This window comes from Cetorhinus maximus, chromosome 2 (assembly GCF_964194155.1).
Source record: "Cetorhinus maximus chromosome 2, sCetMax3.hap1.1, whole genome shotgun sequence".
NCBI classification, from domain to species: Eukaryota; Metazoa; Chordata; class Chondrichthyes; order Lamniformes; family Cetorhinidae; genus Cetorhinus; species Cetorhinus maximus.
This window is the reverse complement of record NC_135880.1, coordinates 138,863,352-138,880,097: the sequence shown is the minus strand read 5'-3', so window position 1 is coordinate 138,880,097 and position 16,746 is coordinate 138,863,352. Positions and strand designations below refer to the sequence as shown.

Here is a 16,746-nt window from a genome sequence, read left to right as displayed (position 1 = left end):
TTCACAAGATGGACAATGGTCACTTTAAATTAACCAGGTAAATGATTAATATGAGATTTAACATGAGAAGCTTTCATGTTTACATGATTACACTGACTCAATCTTCATAATCTTCTAGTAACTGACTCTCAACATTGCTCGTTTCTCATTCATTTCTGTAGTTAAGGATAAACAATCCCCAGAAAGTTCAGTACCTGTTCTCCTCTATAGATGACATATTCTGCATAAGCAAGTCCATTGACACTAGGTCTCCCAATCACAGAATGATGCCCTGGTGGGGCATGAGCCATCTTCATTGCACTGAACTGTAGGAATGACTTCCCGAGTGTAACTCTACAGAAGAGCATTTGTCTGCAATCAAAATAAACATAGTGCCTTGTGAACTAAATATATGACCTAAATTTTATATTATCCTTCAGACATAGGAAAACATGAGGCGGAACAAGCTTACTTACTACATCACTTAAGCGTTGATGATAGATTCAGACATTATATTGCATAGATTATATTCATAATGATTAAAAATATACATATCTAGATTAGATGCCAACAGAAGTTTGGGAGTTTATATTATACAGGACTAAATGAACCCATATAAAAAGCACAGTACAATGTAAACCAAAACACTGGAATCTGAAGCATTTTCTTCATCCAGGTCTGCAGTTGCGGGGAGGTGGGTGGAGTGGATGCAGTGGAGGGAAAGACATTTAGCAGCAGGAACACAAACTGATGTTTTCCTTTCTCTTTAGATAACACCATGCAGATCAGGGATTGAGCCCTTGATCTTGCTAGTTTGTCACAAGACAGAATGCAGTTATCCATGATGTCAATGAAAGAATTTGCAAAATAAATTTGCAGAATATGAATTAGAACTTCAAGTCAACTAGAATTTAGCAAATAACAACAGAAACTGTTGGAAATAGGCAACATGTCCTTCAGCATCTGAAAAGTGAAAGAATAGGCTAAGGTTTTGGGTATCCACAGGTGAGCTCCTTAAAGGACCCTCAGCTGGTTCAAATATACTCTCCAAAGCCTTGGGCAGGGTACAGAGTAGATACTAGGACTTCAATTATGTAACAAGGCCAGAGATCCTGGGTTTATTCACCTTAAAGAAGAGAATGTCAAGAGGAGGTTAACATAATAGTGGTTTTAAAATTATGAGGGGTTTTGATAAGATGGTAAGAAACTGTTTCCACTAGCAGGGGAAATTGGTAACCAGAGTGCACAGATTTAAGATTAGCAAAATAACTGGGAAGAGATGGAGAATTTTTGTTTTTGCATTGACTTGTGTTGATCTAGAATGCAGTGTTTTCAAGGGTGGTGGAAAAAAAAATTATTCATAACTTTCAAAAGGGAATTGGATATATACTTGTAAAGGAAAAAGATTGTAGCGCTATAGGGAAAGAGCAGAGACGGAGATTAATTGAATAGGCTCTTTAAAACAGCCAGCACATGCATTATGAGGACAAGAGGGGTTGTTGTGAAAAGAGGCAGTGTGTGTGTGTGTGTGAGCGAAAGCACAGTCAGGAGGCTTTGTTGACCAGATGAGGGAAAACCTATGCAGAACCAAAAGAAGAATGTACTAGGAGAGATAAAAAATGCACTGCTCAAAAGTACAAGTGAGATGGTGGAAGTAGTCACAAGCAGCACTTAATTTATCTATATCTTATTCTGCACATGCACACTTTAAAGGAAACCCTAAAACCTAAACCAGCTCAGATATTCCTTTAAAAACTGAAACATGGCAAAGAGTAGGGCCATTGATACAGAATCACATACAATGGTACATGGTACAGCAGAGGAGATGAATCGGCTAATCCTGCCTGTGTTGGTTTTATTCAAAAAAGCATTAAAAACTACTAGCCTTCAATAAACATAGTAAATTGTACCATACATAGGAATAAAGTAATTAAAGTAAATTAACTAAATAACATAAGTTAGAGTGGCGGAACAGGCGTTATGTTGCAGCTGTGAGAAGTGGGAGCTTTTGGACGTCAAGGCGATCCATGTCTGCAGCAAGTGTAAGCAGCTTGAGGAATTCTGGATCAGGATTATTGACCTGGAAGCTGAAATGCAGACACTGCGCAACATAAGGGAGGGGGAGAAATACCTGGATACTTTGTTCCAGAAGACAGTCACACTCTTAGAAGAGGGTCATCTGTTTTGGTCAGCGATGAGGGACAGGAGAATGTGACTGTCAGTGAGGCAGATAATGGGACTGAGCAGACAGTACGGGAGGAGCCTCAGGCTTTGCAATTGTCAAACAGGTTTGAGGTGTTCACAACCTGTGCGGATGAAAGCGAAGTCTGCAAGGTAGATGAGCTGGCTGACCATGGCACTGTGGTACAGGAAGCCATTCAAGCTGGGGGGGGAGCAAAAAGGAATGTAGTGGTAGTAGGGGATAGTACAGTGAAGGGGATTGATGCTGTTCTCTGCAGCAATAAGCGAGAGTCTAGGCGGTTATGTTGCCTGCCTGGTGCCAGGGTTCGAGACATCTGCTCAGGGCTAGGGGGGAACTTGCAGTGGGAGGGGGAGGATCCAGTTGTCATGGAACATGTAGTACCAATGATATAGGTAGAACTAGGAAATAGGTTCTGCAAAGTCAGTATGAGGAGCTTGGTACCAAATTACGAAGCAGAATCTTAAAGGTTCTTAAATACCTAAGCCATGTGTAAATTAGCATAGGGCAAATAGGATTAGAGAGGCAAATGCGTGGCTCAAAGACTGGTGTGTGAGAAGTGGGTTCCAGTTTGTAGAGCACTGGCATCAGTACTGGGGAAAGTGGGGGCTGTATCGTTGGGACGTTTCACACCTGAACCATGCTGGGACGAGTGTCCTTGCAAATCGCATAATTAGGGAGGTAGAGAGGGCTTTATACTAAACAAGAGGGGTGATGGATCAAGCTTGGGTAGAGGTAGCAATTCAAAGTGTAGAGTCATGACAGGAGAGTAAAATAGTAATATGAGAAATGAGGGTCAGAGAATGGCAGGAAGAAAAACCCTAAGAGTACATCAACAGACAAGCCTAGATGTTACAAAGGTAACAAAAAGACAAAACTGAAGGCTCTCTATCTGAATGCACGCAGTATTCATAAAGCAAATGAATTGATGGCCCACATTGAAGTAAATAAGTATGATCTGATAGCAATTATGGAGACATGGCTGCAGGATGGCAACAACTGGGTCCTTAATATTGAAGGCTACATAACATAATGCGGGCGAGGGAGCAGGCGGGTCAGGACTGATTGTCAGGTCAGGGGCTAGTCAGGCCAGACCGGGGGGAGTTAGGCGGTGGGGTTGGGTTGGGAAATTGGGTGGTCGGGGTGGGGGCAGTCGGGTGCTGAGGGCTACTCATGTTGGGTCAGGTAGAGTTTGTGGGGGTGGGGGGGTAACAGTGGTGGTGTCGTGTGAGGGGCAGTAGTTGGCAGGGGATTGAGGGGGTCAGTGCAAGTGACTGGCGAGTCTGTTCTGTGGTTACCCTGGAGTTAAACTAGGATTTTTCTGTCCAACATTTCCTGGGTAACTATTCAAGTGAATAAATTAGAACGGTTCAAAGTCTCCAACTCTAATTGAGAGTTGGAGACTTTATCCGAGGATCCCAACAAGCAGGAGCATTGCCCATCGGATGTTCAAGCTTCCACTGAGTTGGGGCTTCCGGAGAGGTCCCGTAGCACATCTTCCAGGGTATGTCCGTTCTCCGACTACCCGGAGACTGGAAGATCTAGGCCAATATTGTACCTATTTTGATAATGTTGATGGAGGGTTAAATATACATAAAGTAACAAGTTTGAATATTTTCTTTTCCCAAATTGAATACTGTACTGAATTATCAGTCACACTTCTCCATTTCATTGCAAAATAAGCCTGAAATATTTTCCACAGAGGAAGCATGACCCTTACCTGTGACATATGTAACATGACCTATCCTTATGGGTTGGGCATCCAGTACCTCCACCTATGCCATAGACATACTGATTACTTTTAGAGGAATTTTCTGCAAAGTAAATCCCTGCACCAAACATCCCACCAATGTATGCATGTCTTTCATCAAACCCTTTGTAAATGATCGCATTGATGAATGGAGAACCTAGAATGAAAGTATACAATTCACATTAGCATAACATACATGGATTAACAGGACAATTATCCCACTCTCAAATATTGCTTCAGCCATTACAAAGCATAAATCTATGAAGAATTAAAGTGCAGCTTGCTAAAGTAAATCATTTGTGGCCTGTCCAGTTAAGTAATAGAAGCTGCACTGGAAAGACAAACTGAAAGGTTGGTCACTGAAACTTGATGAATCCAAGTGCTTTAGCAGGGTGCTAAATGAAGTGAAATGCTTTAGGACCATTAGTAAGCAGGAGGAAGAATTAAATTTAAAGCTTACCTTCACTTTGTCTTTTTGCCATTGAAGTTAACATGGTCGGCTTTTACATTAGTGTCAATGGGGCCTTAGTGTCACTGGTTCCCAGGTGACAAGTTGCAACCTCATCCTAAACCTGCCAGGTTTATAGACTCCAGCTGGCATTTATAGAGAGAAAATGAACTACTGCCACTAACATTCATGTGCAGGGCTGGTCCAAACAATCCTGCACTCCCTAGTAAGGTAAGAGGTGACATGCAGACCGCAAAGAGGGAAGGGACTTTTCTAGCACATAAAGATTATGAAATGAGAAAAAAAGGCTAACTATAAACTGTTTGAGAACAGATTTATGCGTGCATAGAAAGGGCAGCAGGCTGACTGACTTAGCTAGTGGCATTACATAAAAATAGTCACAATCTACAATTCAATTTGGGCTTCTTAAAGTCCAACAAACAACAAAATCCACAAATCCATCTGGTTTCAGAATAGGCAGTGCTTCTTTTCATATCTTCCAATCTTTCTCGCCTGTGTATTGAATGTTTTGTTATGAACAGGACATTTTGATGGAAAAAAGTTACATGACATTTTGACTTCATAACTAATTCAACCATCGAAAACTAAGAAGCAGCCATCTAATTTATTTTGGGTGAGGGAAGAGTAATAGAAATAAGGCCCTTCCCTTATGCATTTTGCACATTAGGGGTTCCTATTTGTATAAAATCTTGTTCTGAAACTCAGCTTAACATCCTTGAAAGAAGAAAGTTAGAGTTGGAAGGTGCCAAAATAAAACAGTGATTGTGAGCAGATCAGTGTGGGTGCATGAGACGGTGACTTTGCTTTACAATGAGCATGCAAGTTATATTTCACTTTGAAACCTCTAATGACTTACCATGAAAGAGCATCCGTTCGTTATGATGATTATGATTTTCCTCTGCTACCTCCTTTTGTCTGTGAATGAACCTTTCCCGTAGTTTCTTGTTCACAACCTTCTGAATCTGAAAAGAATTTTATACATATTTTTGCCAACACACCAATACCTAATTAAACCAAGTGAGCTTCCTCTATCCCTCAACATACAAAATACAGCCTAATTCTAAGCCACGCTTTCAGTTTTGTTCCTGATGTAACAGCATGTGGGCCAAAACATAATAAAAGGCTCAGAAATAATTGTTATAAAGGAAGCTACCTGCTCAGTCATATTGCTTTTATTTATTCATTCACGAGATGTGGGTGTTGCTGGCAAGGCCAGCATTGATTGTGAATTGCTAGTTGCCCTGAGGTGGGGAGGTGCTTTATAGTTTTTGAACCAAATGAATTTTATACAATAAAGTGGCTTGTTAGGCATCTTCAGAGGGCAGTTAAGAAACAATGTTGGTGTGGAATTGGGGTCATATATAGGTCAGACCAGAACAGAACTGCAGATTTCCTCCCTTAAAGAACATTATTGAATCAGTAAGGCTTTTACAACAATCTGACAGCTTCACTCTCTTTTACTGAAGCCAGTTCTTCAGTTCAAGATTTTATCTTTAAATTGAATTCAAATTTTGAAAGTGCTATGGTATGAAGGAAAGCAAGTCGTTTTAAAAGGGGCTTTGCTTGTGCAGCTTGAGCTTCAAATAATAAGATTAAATAATGTATTGGCCCAGCAGTCTCTGGTCAGCAGTGAAGCAAAGGTGCAACTACAGCCTTACCATTCTTCACTGGAGCAGCAGGGACTCTGTCCCGGAAGGTGCAGCCAACGTTGGAGAGAGTCATGATGGCTAGAGGGCGAAGCGTAGAATGTGAGGCTACACCACCTTTGATGACAGTAGTGGAAGGAATGCACCTGGAGGTCCAGCAGCCTTACAGCATTGAGTGTTTTTAAAGCTCTTAAGCATTCTTTAAAACAACTTTTAATCTTTCAAAGGCTTTTAATTGATTTATGAGTTTGTATACCTTTAATGTAATGTAGGAAACATGGAAAAGTTTTGAAAGGAATTCTAAAAGTACTTAAGATGAAGTAAATGGTAATGTGCATTTTACAGTAAGTGCAGTCTAGTAAAATAAGGAAAAATTTTAAACCTTTTAAACACTTTCAATTGCGTTCATCTGTTGTCTTTTAATTGTTTACAAATGGTTCAACGTGTTTTCAAGTGCATTGAATTGTTTATACTGTGGTTTATGGGCTTTTGGATTCATTCTAGCTTTTAAATGTGTTTATACTACCAAATTCAATGCTGGGGTGCGGGTGGGTGAGTAAGTGGGAGGGTGGAATCGTTCAACAGGTTTGCTTTTAAATACACTGCGTAGAAGTGTTTTGTAAGATATATTTTGGTTGCTTTATTTCGTCAATGCGCAAGTACCTTTTTTTAATTTGATGTATTAATTGCCTGTTAATTTAATGTTTCCTCAATGTTGATTCTACAGTACAAGTCTTAAGAAGTGAAATCTTGTCCAGCGGTCTATTTCCGTTGGTCGCTTGGGGAATTCATTTCTTTTAAAAAGCTATCAGCTTTTACGTGGATTGTAACACATGTACCAGGAAATGACTATCTCCAACAAGAGAGAATCTAACCATCTCCCTTGATGCTCAGGGGTTTTGTTGGTGGTGGTGGTTGTCCATTGACCAGAACTTAACTGGGCTAACTATAGAAAAATAAATATAAGAGCAGAGTCTGGGAATTCTGTGGTGAGTAATTCACCTCCTAATTTCCCAAAGCCTGTCCACCATCTATAAATGTAAGTTAGGAATGTGATGGAATACTCTCCATTTGCTCGGATGAGTCCAGCTCAAACAATATTCAAGAAGCTCGACACCATACAGGAAAAGGCAGCCCACCTGATTGGCACCCCATCAACCTTAAACATTCACTCCCTTCACCACTGACATAGTGTGGCAGCAGTGTGCACCATTTACACAATACACTGCAGCAACTTGCCAAGGTTCCTTCAAAAGTACCTTCCAAACCCGAGATCTCCATCTAGAAAGGACAAGAGCATAAAAGAGCAGGACCACCAACTGCAAGTTCTTCTCCAAGCCATTCACCATCCTGACTTGGAACTACATCATCTCTCCTTTACTGCTGTTGGGTTAAAAACCTAGAATTTCCTCCCTAACAGCACCTCAGCTGTACCTACAACACATGGACTGCAGCAGTTCCAGAAGGTGGCTCAACACCAGTTTTTCAAGTACAATTACGGATGGGCAAGAAATGCTGGTCTTGCCAACAACACTCACATCTGATGAAACAATAAAAAAAGATGTCAGAGGTGATTGTGTGGGAGTGGGAAGAAAAACCATTGCAGGAAACGAATAATGGAAAATAAGGAGATGGCAGATGAATTGAACAGGTATTTTGCATTGATCTTCACTATAGAGGATACAAGTAACATCCCAGAAATAGCTGTAAATCAGGAAATGGAAGGAAAGGAGGAACCCAAGAATATTACAATCAGCAGGGAAGTGATACTGAGCAAACTGTTGGGCCTGTGGGTTGACAAGTCCCTGGGTCCTCATGGACCCCATCCTAGGGTCTTAAAAGAAGTGGTTAGAGAGATAGTTGGTTTTAATTTTCCAAAATTCCCTAGATTTGGGGAATGTTCCATTAGATTATAAAATAGCAAATGTAACTCTTTTATTCAATAAATGAGGGAGAAAGAAAGCAGGAAACTAAAGCCAGTTAGCTTAATATATGTCATAGGGAAAATGTTAGAAGTTATTACCAAAGACATTATAGCAGGCCACTTAGAAAAATTCAGGTAATCAGGCAGAGTCAACATGGTTTTGTGAAAGGGAAATCATCTTTAACCAATTTATTGGAGTTCTTTGAAGTAACATTTGCTGTGGATAAAGGGGAACTGGTGGATGTACTGTACTTAGATTTCCAGAAGCATTTGATAAGGTGCCACATCAAAGGTTGTTGCGGAAAATAAAATCTCACGGTGTAGGTGATAACATATTGGTATGGATAGAAGATTGGCTAGCTAACAGGAAACAGAATAGGCATAAATAGGTCATTTTCTGGTTGGCAAAATGTAATGAGTGGAGTGACACAGGGATAAAGCAAAATACTGCGGATGCTGGAAATCTGAATTAAAAATGGAAAATGCTGGAAAAACTCAGCAGGTCTGACAGCATCTATGGAGAGAGAAACAGAGTTAACATTTCGAGCCCATATGACTTCTTCAGAGCTTCTCTTTAGCTCTGAAGAGTCATACAGACTCGAAATGTTAACTCTGTCTCTCCCTCCACAGATGATGTCAGACCTGCTGAGTTTTTCCTGCATTTTGTTTTATTACGTGTGACACAGGGAACAGTGCTAGGGCCTCAGCTTTCTACAATTTATATAAATGGCTTGGATGAAGGGATCAAAGGTATGGTTGCTAAATTTGCTGATGACACCAAGATAGATAGGAAAGTAAGTTATGAAGAGAACATATGGAGGCTACAAAGGTATATAGATAGGCTAAGTGAGTGGGCAAAGACCTAGTAAATGGATTATAATGTGGGAAAATGTGCAATTGTCCATTTTAGCAGGAAGAATAAAAAAGCATAGAAAAGATGAAGAGGGATCTGGGTGTCCTAATGCATGGTTTGCAAAAGGTTAATATGCTGGTACAGCAAGTAAATAGGAAAGCTAATGGAATGTCATTGTTTATTGTGAGGGAAATTGAATACAAAAGTAGGGAGATAAAGGCAAAATACTGCGGATGCTGGAAATCTGAAACGAAAAAAAATGCTGGGAAAGCTCAGCAGGTCTAACAGCATCTGTGGAGAAAAAGACAGAGTTAACGTTTCGAGTCCATAGAGCTCTTTTTCAGAGCTAAAGAGAAGTAAAAAAAAACTTCTCTTTAGCTCTGAAGAAGTCATACGGACTCGAAACGTTAACTCTGTCTTTCTCGTCACAGATGCTGTTAGACACACAGAAGTGGGGAGGTTATGCTTCAGTTCTACAGGGCATTGTTGAGACCACATCTGCAATACTGGGTACAGTATTGGTCTCCTTATTTAAGGAAGGATGTAAATGCATTGGAAGCATTGGAAAGGTTGGGCAGGCTAGGGGCTTGTATCTGCTGGAATTTAGAAGAGTAAGAGGCGACTTGATTGAAACATATAAGATCCTGAGGGTCTTGACAGGGTGGATGTGGAAAGGATGTTTCCCCTTGTGGGAGAATCCAGAACTGGGAGGGTCACTGCTTAAAAATAAGAGATTGTCCATTTAAGACAGAGATGAGGAGGAATTATTTCTTTCAGAGGGTCGTGAGCCTTTGAAACTCTCTTCCTCAAATGGCAGTGGGAGCAGTGTCTTTGAAAATTTTTAAGGCAGAGGTAGATAGATTCTTGATAAGCAAGAGGGGTGAAAGGTTAACGGGAGTGGGTGGGAATGTGGAGTTCAGGTTACAATCAGATCAGCCAAAATCTTATTGAATGGCGGAGCAGGCTTGAGGGACCAAGTGGCCTACTCTTGCTCCTAATTCGTATGTTCAATGTAGGTGATTCTCTGGTTACAGTTAAATAGATAAGATTGGAACCAGGCAAGTGCACTCCCACCTAGCTGGATGTTGGTGATGATGTGTTGGAGGAAGATGTAATCAACCGTATCAAAAGTTGCAGACAGGTGAAGGATGACAGGGAGGGATAGTTTACCTTTGTCATTTAGGGTATCATTTGTGACTTTGATAAGAGCCGTTTCAGTACTTTGGCAGGGGCAGAAACTGGATTGGAGGTATTGAAACATGGAGCTCCTGGAAAAAGACACAAATTTGGGAGGCAGCAACACATTCAAGGGCTTGCGGGAAAGGGAGGTTAGAGATAGGGTTGTAGTTTGCAAGGGGAGAGGGGGGGTCAAGCATTAGCTTTTTGCGGAGTGGGCTGATGATGTCTGATTTGAAAGGTATGGAGCAGTACCTGAGGAAAGGGAATCGTTAACACATCAGCTAACATGGAAGCCAGAAAGGGAAGTTTCTGCTGTCCATGTGGTGTAGGTACACCCACAGTGCTGTTAGGGAGTTCCAGGATTCTGACCCAATGACAGTGAAGGAACGGCGATATAGTTACAAGTCAGGATGGTGAGTGACTTGGAGGGGAACTTGCAGATGGTAGTGTTCCCATGTATCTGCTGTCCTTGTCCTTCTAGATAGCAGCAGTCGTGGGTTTGGAATGTGCTGCCTAAGGAGCTTTGCTGAGTTTCTCCAGTGCATCTTGCAGATGGTACATACTGCAGATAGTCTCAATCTTCGTGACAAAGAAATACATGGGGCAGAATTTTACGGCCCCATTTCGGTGGGGACTGGTCCGTAAAATGCGGCGGGCCGTTATAAATCCCATTGACGACAGCAGGAACGTAAAATCCCGCTGTCGTAAAATTCTGCCCATGAGCTCCTTGCACTTATTGGAGGTGAGGCTGTGGAAAACAGGGAAGAGGGTTTTAGGAGATGGTTTTCAGTACAGAAAAGCAGCAGGGGTTACCTTTGCATTCCAGAATGATACACACGAACTAGAAGCAGGAGTAGGCCATATGGCCCCTCAAGCCTGTTCCACTATTCAATAAGGTCATGGCTGATCTGATTGTGACCTCACCTCCACATTCCGCCTGTCCCTGATAACCTTTGACTGCCTTGTTAGTCAAGAATCTATACATCTCTGCCTTAAAAATATTTATTGACCCTGCCTCCACCAATCTCTGGGGAAGAGTGTTCAAAAGATTCACGACCATCTGAGAAAAATTTCTTCTCATCTCCATCTTAAATGGGAGACCCCATATTTTTAAACTGTGTGCCCTAGTTCTAGTCTCTCCCACAAGGGGAAACATACTTTCTGCATCCACCCTGCCAAGTCCCCTCAGAATCTTATATGTTTCAATAAGATCACTTCTCATTCTTCTAAATTTCAATGGATACAGGCCCAGTCTGTCCAACCTTTCCTCATAAGAAATCCTCACAACTCAGGTATCAGTTGAGTGAACCTTTTCTGAACTGCTTCTCACACAGTTATATACTTTCCTAAATAAGGAGATCAAAACTGTCCACAGTACTCCAGATGTGGTCTCACCAATGCCCTGTACAACTGTAGCAAAACATCCCTGCTTTTATATTACATTCCCCTTGAAATAAACAACAACATTCCATTTGCCTTCCTAATAACTTGCTGTACCTGCATATTAACATTTCTTAATTCACGTAGCGGGACACCCAGAGTTCCTGAGTTCTGCAATCTCTCTCCATTTAAATAATATGCTGCTTTTTTGATCCTGGAATAGTGAATCGTTTTCACAGACAACAGGAGGACACGATAATGATTTATGTGGTTCAGCCATATCTGGTGGTGAATGGCTAAACCAGTTGTCTACCATATCTGTTCAAGTCTGCATCCCCTGGGCTTATGGCAACAAAGATATGGGCAATACCAAGAGGAGCACAACTAGAGAGAGAAGTGGTTTTAATGGGGACAAGAACATCGAAAGTGGAGGTGAGAATGTAGCTAGGCAGATTGGTGGCTGCAGAAATGTTTTGATAAATGAAGGGCAAAAGTCTAGACAATTGGAATTTTGGAAATGGGGCTTAAAATGAACTGGGTGAGTGTTGTTTCTGGGGATACAGAAGAAAGTAGGGTTTGGAGGGGGAAGCGGGATGTTGGTGGAGAGAAACACAAGGAAGTAATCAGAGGTGGCCTTATGTATAATTGTTATTGGGAAATTATGTTGATGATGGGATAAAAAGGACAGGCGCTGAACCTCAAAAGTTGGAGTGTCGTGAAATCTTAAGCAGGCAGCACCTTGAGGTACTTTCCCTATAAAATGCAAACAAAGCTCTTTATATCTAAAGTCTGAACAAGTGAGGAACAGCAGGTGTTAACAGAGGTGAATGTTGACATTTGAACACAGAAGACATTTTGTTTCTTCAAGGGATCATTTCACAAATATTAAACACCAAGCAGGATCCAAAGAAAACTGTTTTACTTATACTAAAATCACAGGATTGTTGGTCAGATCTAAAATCAGGGAAAAAAGGTGGTAGTCAGCAGGAATGAGTTTTTGTGAGGGACAGAGCAACATCCACTGCCACCAACATGATGCACTATTGCATCCAATTTTCTTTTAGTAATTAGTTCAAAAGTAGCAATTATCTTCATTTTCCACAGAAGTTCTGAAATGACTTGCTTGAATTTCAAATAGGCAATCTTTTTCTGAACATTTAACAAAAATAACCACTAAATTAAGCATTAAAAGTATGAAAATACAGTAACTTCTTACCTTAATGATGTTGTATCTATTAAAAACTCCGCCTGCTGTCCCACCATCTCTGTGTTCACGGATTGTGCTTTGCATCTAAATAACAACATCTTTGTCAATGTTCATTCCTCCATAGCAGGAAAAGACTTTGAAAGCTGAATGCAATGTTTTAGGATGTCTTGAAGACGGGAGAGGGCATATATAAATAAGCTGTTTCTTATAATAGTTAATCAAATATTTGAAGAAAGAAGGGGGCTGGGGTTGGCGAGGGCTGGGGGGCACAAAGGCCAGTGGGCGTAAGGGCCAGACTGTAAAGGCTAGAGCAAACTTGCACCTTATAGAGCACATATAGATATATACACTGTATATAGCAAACACAAACATACTTGGAACAATAAGGCAAGGAAAGGTAGCAATATGTGCATCCGTTTTTTTGGCAGAATGAACACATGCACATCTAAGAATACAGAGCTATTTTGATCTACATTATTATGTTTACAAAATATCCAATTAAAATTATGGTTGCACTCATTTCCTTTCTTATGCTAAGAAGATCCTTCAGTCAGAACAGATAAAATGAACCTGTTCACCACTGCTTGTAACAGACAGTGGCAACAGAGGGCAATTACATTTACTGCTGCTTAAACTTGTATCTTTTTTCCAGGGACAAACAATCTTTCAGTGTGAAACAAATGTTTCTTCTATAAGTGCTCAATACAAGACTACGGAATAGAAACACTGGAGCAAACAATTAGTGTTCAGAGAGTTATGTCAAATTAATCTGCATTCACCTTCTCTATTTCTGTCAATATCCTTGAATGTTTAATCATTGTTCACCCCTTTGACTACAGTTTGTTCATCAGATAACAAATACAACCCATAGCAGCATTAACCTATTAAAATAACAGCAGCATACAGATAAATTGACGAGTTTACATGTTTCCTCACTCCTATTCACCTTCACCTTATTTCTATTTACATTCCTTTTCTGATGTCTACTAAGCCCAGCATCAATTTTGGAATTGGGTTCCTTATCGGAAAAATTTACCTCAGCTTGACTGAAACTGGCCATCAAGCTCACTTTTCCAGCTTAATGAAAACTAGAACTACGAAAATTGACATTGCTGCTTAAGTTTTGATTTAATTTTCCAACACCTAATGCAGGCGTGTAAATATAAAAAATGTGCATGGCACTCAGTGTTAACTATTCAAAGTTATTTGATCAAAGTTGATTCGCAAAGGCAAGCGAGTGCAAAGGCATATGCACACCTGGACAGGGGATTATAATACAGAGCATTGCACACTAGGTATGAACTTGAATTAGCCTTGTTCAGTTATTGTTTAAAGGGACAAATGCAGTGAACTACAGAACTATAGTAAATCAACTTACAAATATAAAACAACTTGATATAGGCAAAGGCCCAAAAGCACTCAAACATAATGAAAAAATGGACACTCAGCCAAAGGAAATATTAGGGGGGTTGACTAAAAGATTGGTCAAAGAGATTGGTTTTAATCAGAGTCTTAAAGGAGTTGAATGAGGCAGAGGGAGAAGTTTATAGAGGGAAATCCAGAGCATGAATTATTGAACTTTGAAGAAAACCCAACAGATATCAAGTTAATAGTACCTCCTCTTCCACAGACTGGTACTCTTTGTCATCTGGTGCGAGATCAATAAGAATGGTTCCTTGGCTAGCACAATGGAAAGTCAGATAAGGATTTGCACCTGGGAAGATGGCAATCAATATTAGCTGATTAAAATTCAGCCAGCAATCTTACGGAGCACAGAAACAGGCATCAGAGGCACAGGTGGTCTCACAATAGTGAGCAGACATGTCAGGGAGGTGTTTATAATGACAATCAGGACAGATAAAACATGGCATATCCCAGAACCAACCAAGGCTAGACAAACTCTGTAAAGGGTGTCCTGAAAGTCAAATAAAGTTCTGGTATATGGAGCAGATTTAATGATCAAAACGGAAGAAAATCATTTAATAAGAGCATAAGAACAAAGGAAACAGGAGTAACAGCACATCATTCGACCCCTTGGGCTTGCTCTGCCATTCAATAAGGTCATGGCTGATCCGACTGTGGTCTTAACTCCACTTTCCTACCTGACCCCATGACCCTCGGCTCCCTTGTCGATCAAAAATCTATCTAATTCAGCCTTGAATATATTTGATGACCCAGCCTTCACTGCTCACTAAGGAAGAGAATTCCAAAGACTAATGACTCTCAAGAAATTCCTCCTCATCTGTCTTAAATGGGAGGCCCTTTATTATGAAACTGTGCTCCCTACTTCTAAATTCCCCATGAGGAGAAACATCCTTTCAGCATCTACCCTATCAAGCGCCCTCAGAATCTTATATGTTTCAATAAGATCACTTCTCATTCTTCTAAACTTCAATGAGTATAGGCCCAACCTGCTCAACTATTCCTCATAGGATAATCCCATCATCCCAGGAATCAGCCTGGTGAACCTTTGAACTGTTTCCAACTTCAGCTGCTTTATTAATGACCTTCCTTCCATCATAAGGTCAGAAGTGGGGATGTCCGCTGATGATTGCACAATGTTCAGCACCATTTACGACTCCTCAGATAATGAAGCAGTCCATGTCCAAATACAGCAAGACCTGGACAATATCCAGGCTTGGGCTGACAAGTGTCAGGCAATGACCACCTCCAACAAGAGAGAATCTAACCATTGCCCCTTGATGTTCAATGGCATTACCATCACTGAATCCCCCACTATCAACATTCTGGGGGTTACCATTGACCAGAAACTGAAACGGACTAGCCATATAAATAGTGTGGCTACAAGAGCAGGTCAAAGGCTAGGAATCTTGCAGCAAGTAACTCACCTCCTGACTCCCCAAAGCCTGTCCACATCCACAGGGCACAAGTCAGGAGTGTGATGGAATACTCCCCACTTGCCTGGGTGAGTGCAGCTCCCACAACACTCAAGAAGCTTGACAATGTGCAGGACAAAGCAGCCTGCTTGATTGGAACCAAATCCACAAACATTCACTCCCTCCACCACTGATGCACAGTGGCAGCAGTGTGTACCATCTACAAGATGCACTGCAGGAATTCACCAAGGCTCCTTCGACAGCACCTTCCAAACCCAGACCACTACCATCTAGGAGGACAAGGGGAGCAGATACATGGGAACACCACCATGTGGAAGTTCCCCTCCAAATCACTCACCATCCTGACTTGGAAATATATCGCCGTTCCTTCACTGTCGCTGGGTCAAAATCCTGGAACTCCCTTCCTAGCAGCACTGTGGGTGTACCTACACCACATGGACTGCAGCAGTTCAAGAAGGGAGATCACCACCACCTTCTCAAGGGCAACTAGGGATGAGCAATAAAGGCTGGCCCAGCCAGCGAAGCGCACATCTCGTGAATGAATATAAGAAATATATGTTTCTCCTTAACTAAGGTGGCCAAAACTGTACACAGGGCTTAGGTCTGGTGTCACCAATGCCTTGTACTACGAATGCAATGTTCTATATGCTGGTAATAGTGAGACCTGATTTTACTTTACACACTTGATGCTAAAATGTAACCAACTCTTTGCAAAAGACAATCAAAACAGAAAAAAAACTTGATAGGAATAGGCTTAACTCATAAGATTAAATTTTGGAAGACTTCAAATTTCTAAAAAGGGTTTAAATAAATAATTCTTCTTCACCAAGGCATTTCACAATTAATGAGGCGAAGGCTTTCAGGCCTACACACTTCAGTTTCCTGAGTCATAAAGTTTAGGCATGTAGTGGCTACAGCAGCTACATGAAAATACTGTAGTTTCCAACTTAGAATAAGCCAACATACAATAATTCAGTTTACCTTGCTGTCCCCCGAGAAGCCGTTCAACACCCTTGATTAATTTATGACGGTGCCCGTAGGCATTAATTCCAATTTCTTTCAGCTCCTCATGTCCCATGTCTGCCAGCACATCCAAAGTGATCTGAAAATTTCAGCATAGCATCAAATTCTGGAGCTGAGCAAACAGCTATTCAAATTTTTAAACATCACTCCCAAGCTAAAAATACTTCCGTGACATTGTCATTCACCCCTCACTTATCCCCAACAACCCTTCCTCTTCCCACAGTGCCATCCTGTGCAAGTGCAGGAGATAAAACACCTGCGTTTTTACCTCCTCCTTT

At 41.1% G+C, this 16,746-nt stretch overlaps 1 protein-coding gene across 5 annotated transcripts in view; it reads right to left on the bottom strand.

Annotated features, from left to right (window-relative positions):
* tnksa (tankyrase, TRF1-interacting ankyrin-related ADP-ribose polymerase a) overlaps positions 1-16,746 on the bottom strand; it is a 168,015-nt gene that overhangs the window by 6,061 nt on the left and 145,208 nt on the right. For 4 of the 5 annotated variants that reach the window (XM_078570078.1, XM_078570089.1, XM_078570083.1 and 1 more), the window contains 6 exons: positions 16,427-16,547; positions 14,204-14,301; positions 12,597-12,671; positions 5,255-5,360; positions 3,900-4,086; positions 195-351 (listed from right to left, as the gene is read on the bottom strand). In XM_078570078.1, coding sequence (XP_078426204.1) covers positions 195-351; positions 3,900-4,086; positions 5,255-5,360; positions 12,597-12,671; positions 14,204-14,301; positions 16,427-16,547 — 744 coding nt within the window. The remainder of the gene's footprint in view (positions 1-194; positions 352-3,899; positions 4,087-5,254; positions 5,361-12,596; positions 12,672-14,203; positions 14,302-16,426; positions 16,548-16,746) is intronic. The other variant, XR_013580461.1, reaches the window with a different exon arrangement.